Raw genomic sequence first — 2951 nt, forward strand, 5'->3', positions numbered from 1 at the left:
AGACACTTTGGGTCAGCAGATGACCCTCTGGTCTCTGAGGGCCTAGTTACTTTCTGTCTCCCCTTGCCCATCCAGCCTGGAGTTCCAGACTGTTCCCCTGTTTTAACATGTCCTTTTTTTTAAAAAAAAAAATTATTTTTTAAAAGATTCATTCATTCCTTTGACAGAGAGAGAGCGAGCGATCACAAGTAGGCAAAGAGGCAGGCAGAGAGAGAAGGGGAAGCAGGCACCCCACTGAGCAGAGAGCCCGATACCAGGGCTCAATCCCAGGACCCTGAGATCATGGCCTGAGTCAAAGGCAGAGGCTTAACCCACTGAGCCACCCAGGGGCCCCTGTTTTAACATGTCTTAATTTGGGCTGCTGTAAGAGAATGCTATAGACTAGGTGAGAAATGTATTTCTCACAGTTCTCTAGGCTGGGAAGTCCAAGATCAAGGTGCCAGCGGTTTCATTCTGGTGAGGGTTGCTTCCCGGTTCAGAGAGGGCTGTCTTCAGGTTGCATCCTCGCAGAAGGAGTGAGAGAGCTCTATGGGGTCCCTTTTATAAGAGTGCTAACCGCATTCATGAGGGCTTATGACCCAATCATCTCCCAAAGGCCCAACTTCTAATACTATCACACTGGGGTTTAGGATTGCAACATATGAATCTCATGGAGACACCTTCAGGCCATAAAAAACAGCTCAACCTGATCAATAAGCGCCTCCAGAGTGTTTTGTGTGGCTTCTGCTAGGAGCGTGCGTGGGATGGATACCACGACAGAAAGACCTGGCCTCATGGAGCTTGCCAGTCAAGGATTAGAGAATACTGTCTCTGAAGCAATTAGAGAAGAATTTATCAGCAGAAAATCAAGATACCCCATAGGGTTAGAGACCATGGGTGGCCATCACAAGCCCCTCACTTGGTTACAAGCTCCCAACCCAGCACCAGTAGCCCTCTTCTCCTGGCCCACTGCTCCCTTCTTCCCCTAGGGCTAAGGGACTGAGCACCCCCCAAGCCCCTTGAGGGGTAATTCATCTAGTTGGAGCCTGACACATGATTTCTGCTTATTCTCTGCGGCCTTCCTCTAGTCTTCTGGAGATGTGGAGGAGGAGGAGGGAGGGACCAGTCGGCTGGATTATAGGGCTCCTTTGCCCATGACATTGCTCCAGTGAGCTTTTGGGTCCTCGTTTTGGGGGTCCTGTAGCTGAACGAGTAAGAAAAATGCTGATTGCTTGCAGTGTTGGTCTGTTGAAGAGGCAGACCACTAGCATTTTCTTTGTATTATCTCATTAAACGTACACAACAATCCTGGTAGGTGGGGACTTTATTCCACATAACAGTAGAAGAGACTAAGGCGCAGAGAAGTAAGGTCACGTGAGCTAGTCAACCCGCTAGTAACTGGTGCAAACCCAAGCCGTCTGCAGCATCCCCGATTGATGCCGTTGCCCGTGCTGCCAAACTGGATCATTCTGGGAATTTCCCTTCTTGCCACAACATTAAGAACCATGCGGGAGGCCATTCTGCTCGAGGACCAGTTCCTCTTCTCCCTGTGTGAAGAGAGGGAGTTGGGATTCGAGAGAAGAGGAAATCCAGAAAAGACACTGCCATATCAGCTTTTTTTCCTTAATGCTCCCCAGGCAGGAAGCTCTGACTTTTGATTTGCCAGGTGTCTCTCTGGTCTTCTAATTAACACCAGAGTCCGCCTCCACCAGATCCCTGCCTATAGCTGTGGTCCATAACCCTGTGGCTCAGAGACCTGTCCTCTGGGAGAGCCAGGGAGGACAAAGCAAGGACCAACTCTGGGTGGAGTTTCCTGTGATATGTTCCCTTTGCCTCTTCTATAAAAAGCTCCAGTATGATCTACCCCATCTATGGTGGAGTCCAGGGTAGCAAAGTGTGCGGGAGGAGGAAAAAATCAAGCTGAAACAGCTCCTCTTTGCCTCCCTGGATTCTCTTCCAAAATGCTGTCAGCACTGCCAGTTGGAAAATATTTTTCTCCCTCCCTTTGTCTTCTTTCTTATTTAAAAAAAAAAAAAAAAAAAAAAAAAAAAAAAAAAAAAAAAGCCATCTGGTGTCAAATTCACTCCTGGCACATCATAAAGGGTAGCACTAAAAATGTCCCTGAAAAACTAAAAGCAAAACCACAGCAGTACACATGGGATTTAATCTCAGCATCCTAGAATTTCAGAGTGGCCAGGGGCCTCGGGGATCCCACCTTTCCTGGTACATAGGAGGAAACTTGAGGCTGGGGTGGGGGGTGGGGGGTTGGCTCACTCTCTCCAAAATGTTTCTTGAGCGCCTACTATGTTCACGAGGCACCCTTCGGCGTGGGAGACCGATCGTGAACAGAAAATCCAAAACTCCCTGCCGCCTTCAGAGGACGGTGATGGCTCTTGCCGGGTCCTGGGGCCTGCCTCTGCCCCGCGTTCCCCAGCGGCCCTGGGGGCGGGCGCCCGGCTTAGGCCATCGCAGCCCCGCGCTGCGCCGGCGGCCGCCCGCGTGGTTGTCACCTCCCGGCTGCGGGCGGGCCCGGGCGTCGGGTGGCGCCGCTTCCCCTGCCGGGTCGGCTGTTTACACTTGGGCGAAGTTCGCCGCGCGCCGCCCCGGCGCGGTCCCCGGCGGCTGTCGCCGTAATCTCCCGCCACTTCCTCTCGCCGCCGCTTGGGCTCCGCATTCCTCAAGGTTGAGCAACAACTTTCCCTCCGAGGGCGGCTGGGCTGGCGGCCAAAGGGGCACAGCCCGGGCCTCGGTGCCTCCCGCGGCACCCCAGACGCGGGCCGCCAGTCTTTGCCCCCTCGCCCCCGCCCCGGGAGACGAGGCTGCTACGGGGTGGGAGGAGGGGGGTGCAGGCCCGGGGTGCAGCTCCGAGTTCCCGCCGGCTGTGGCGGGATTGCTTGAGCTCGGGGGGGGGGGGGGGGGTGAAGGATTGGGGGGCCGGGGGTGGGGGGTCGGGGGGGGGAGCGGAGCCCCGG

The 2951-nt window shown here is 54.4% G+C and overlaps 1 protein-coding gene across 1 annotated transcript in view; it reads right to left on the minus strand.

Annotated features, from left to right (window-relative positions):
- Positions 1-1285: 1285 nt before the first annotated feature.
- Positions 1286-2951, minus strand: part of LOC132020155 (uncharacterized) — a 19920-nt gene continuing 18254 nt past the window's right edge. The window contains exons 2-3 of the mRNA XM_059404278.1: positions 2254-2801; positions 1286-1526 (exon numbers count right to left, since the gene is read on the minus strand). Coding sequence (XP_059260261.1) covers positions 1304-1526; positions 2254-2801 — 771 coding nt within the window. The 3' untranslated portion in view covers positions 1286-1303. The remainder of the gene's footprint in view (positions 1527-2253; positions 2802-2951) is intronic.

The sequence above is a fragment of the Mustela nigripes genome, chromosome 6 (genome assembly GCF_022355385.1).
Source record: "Mustela nigripes isolate SB6536 chromosome 6, MUSNIG.SB6536, whole genome shotgun sequence".
NCBI lineage: Eukaryota > Metazoa > Chordata > Mammalia > Carnivora > Mustelidae > Mustela > Mustela nigripes.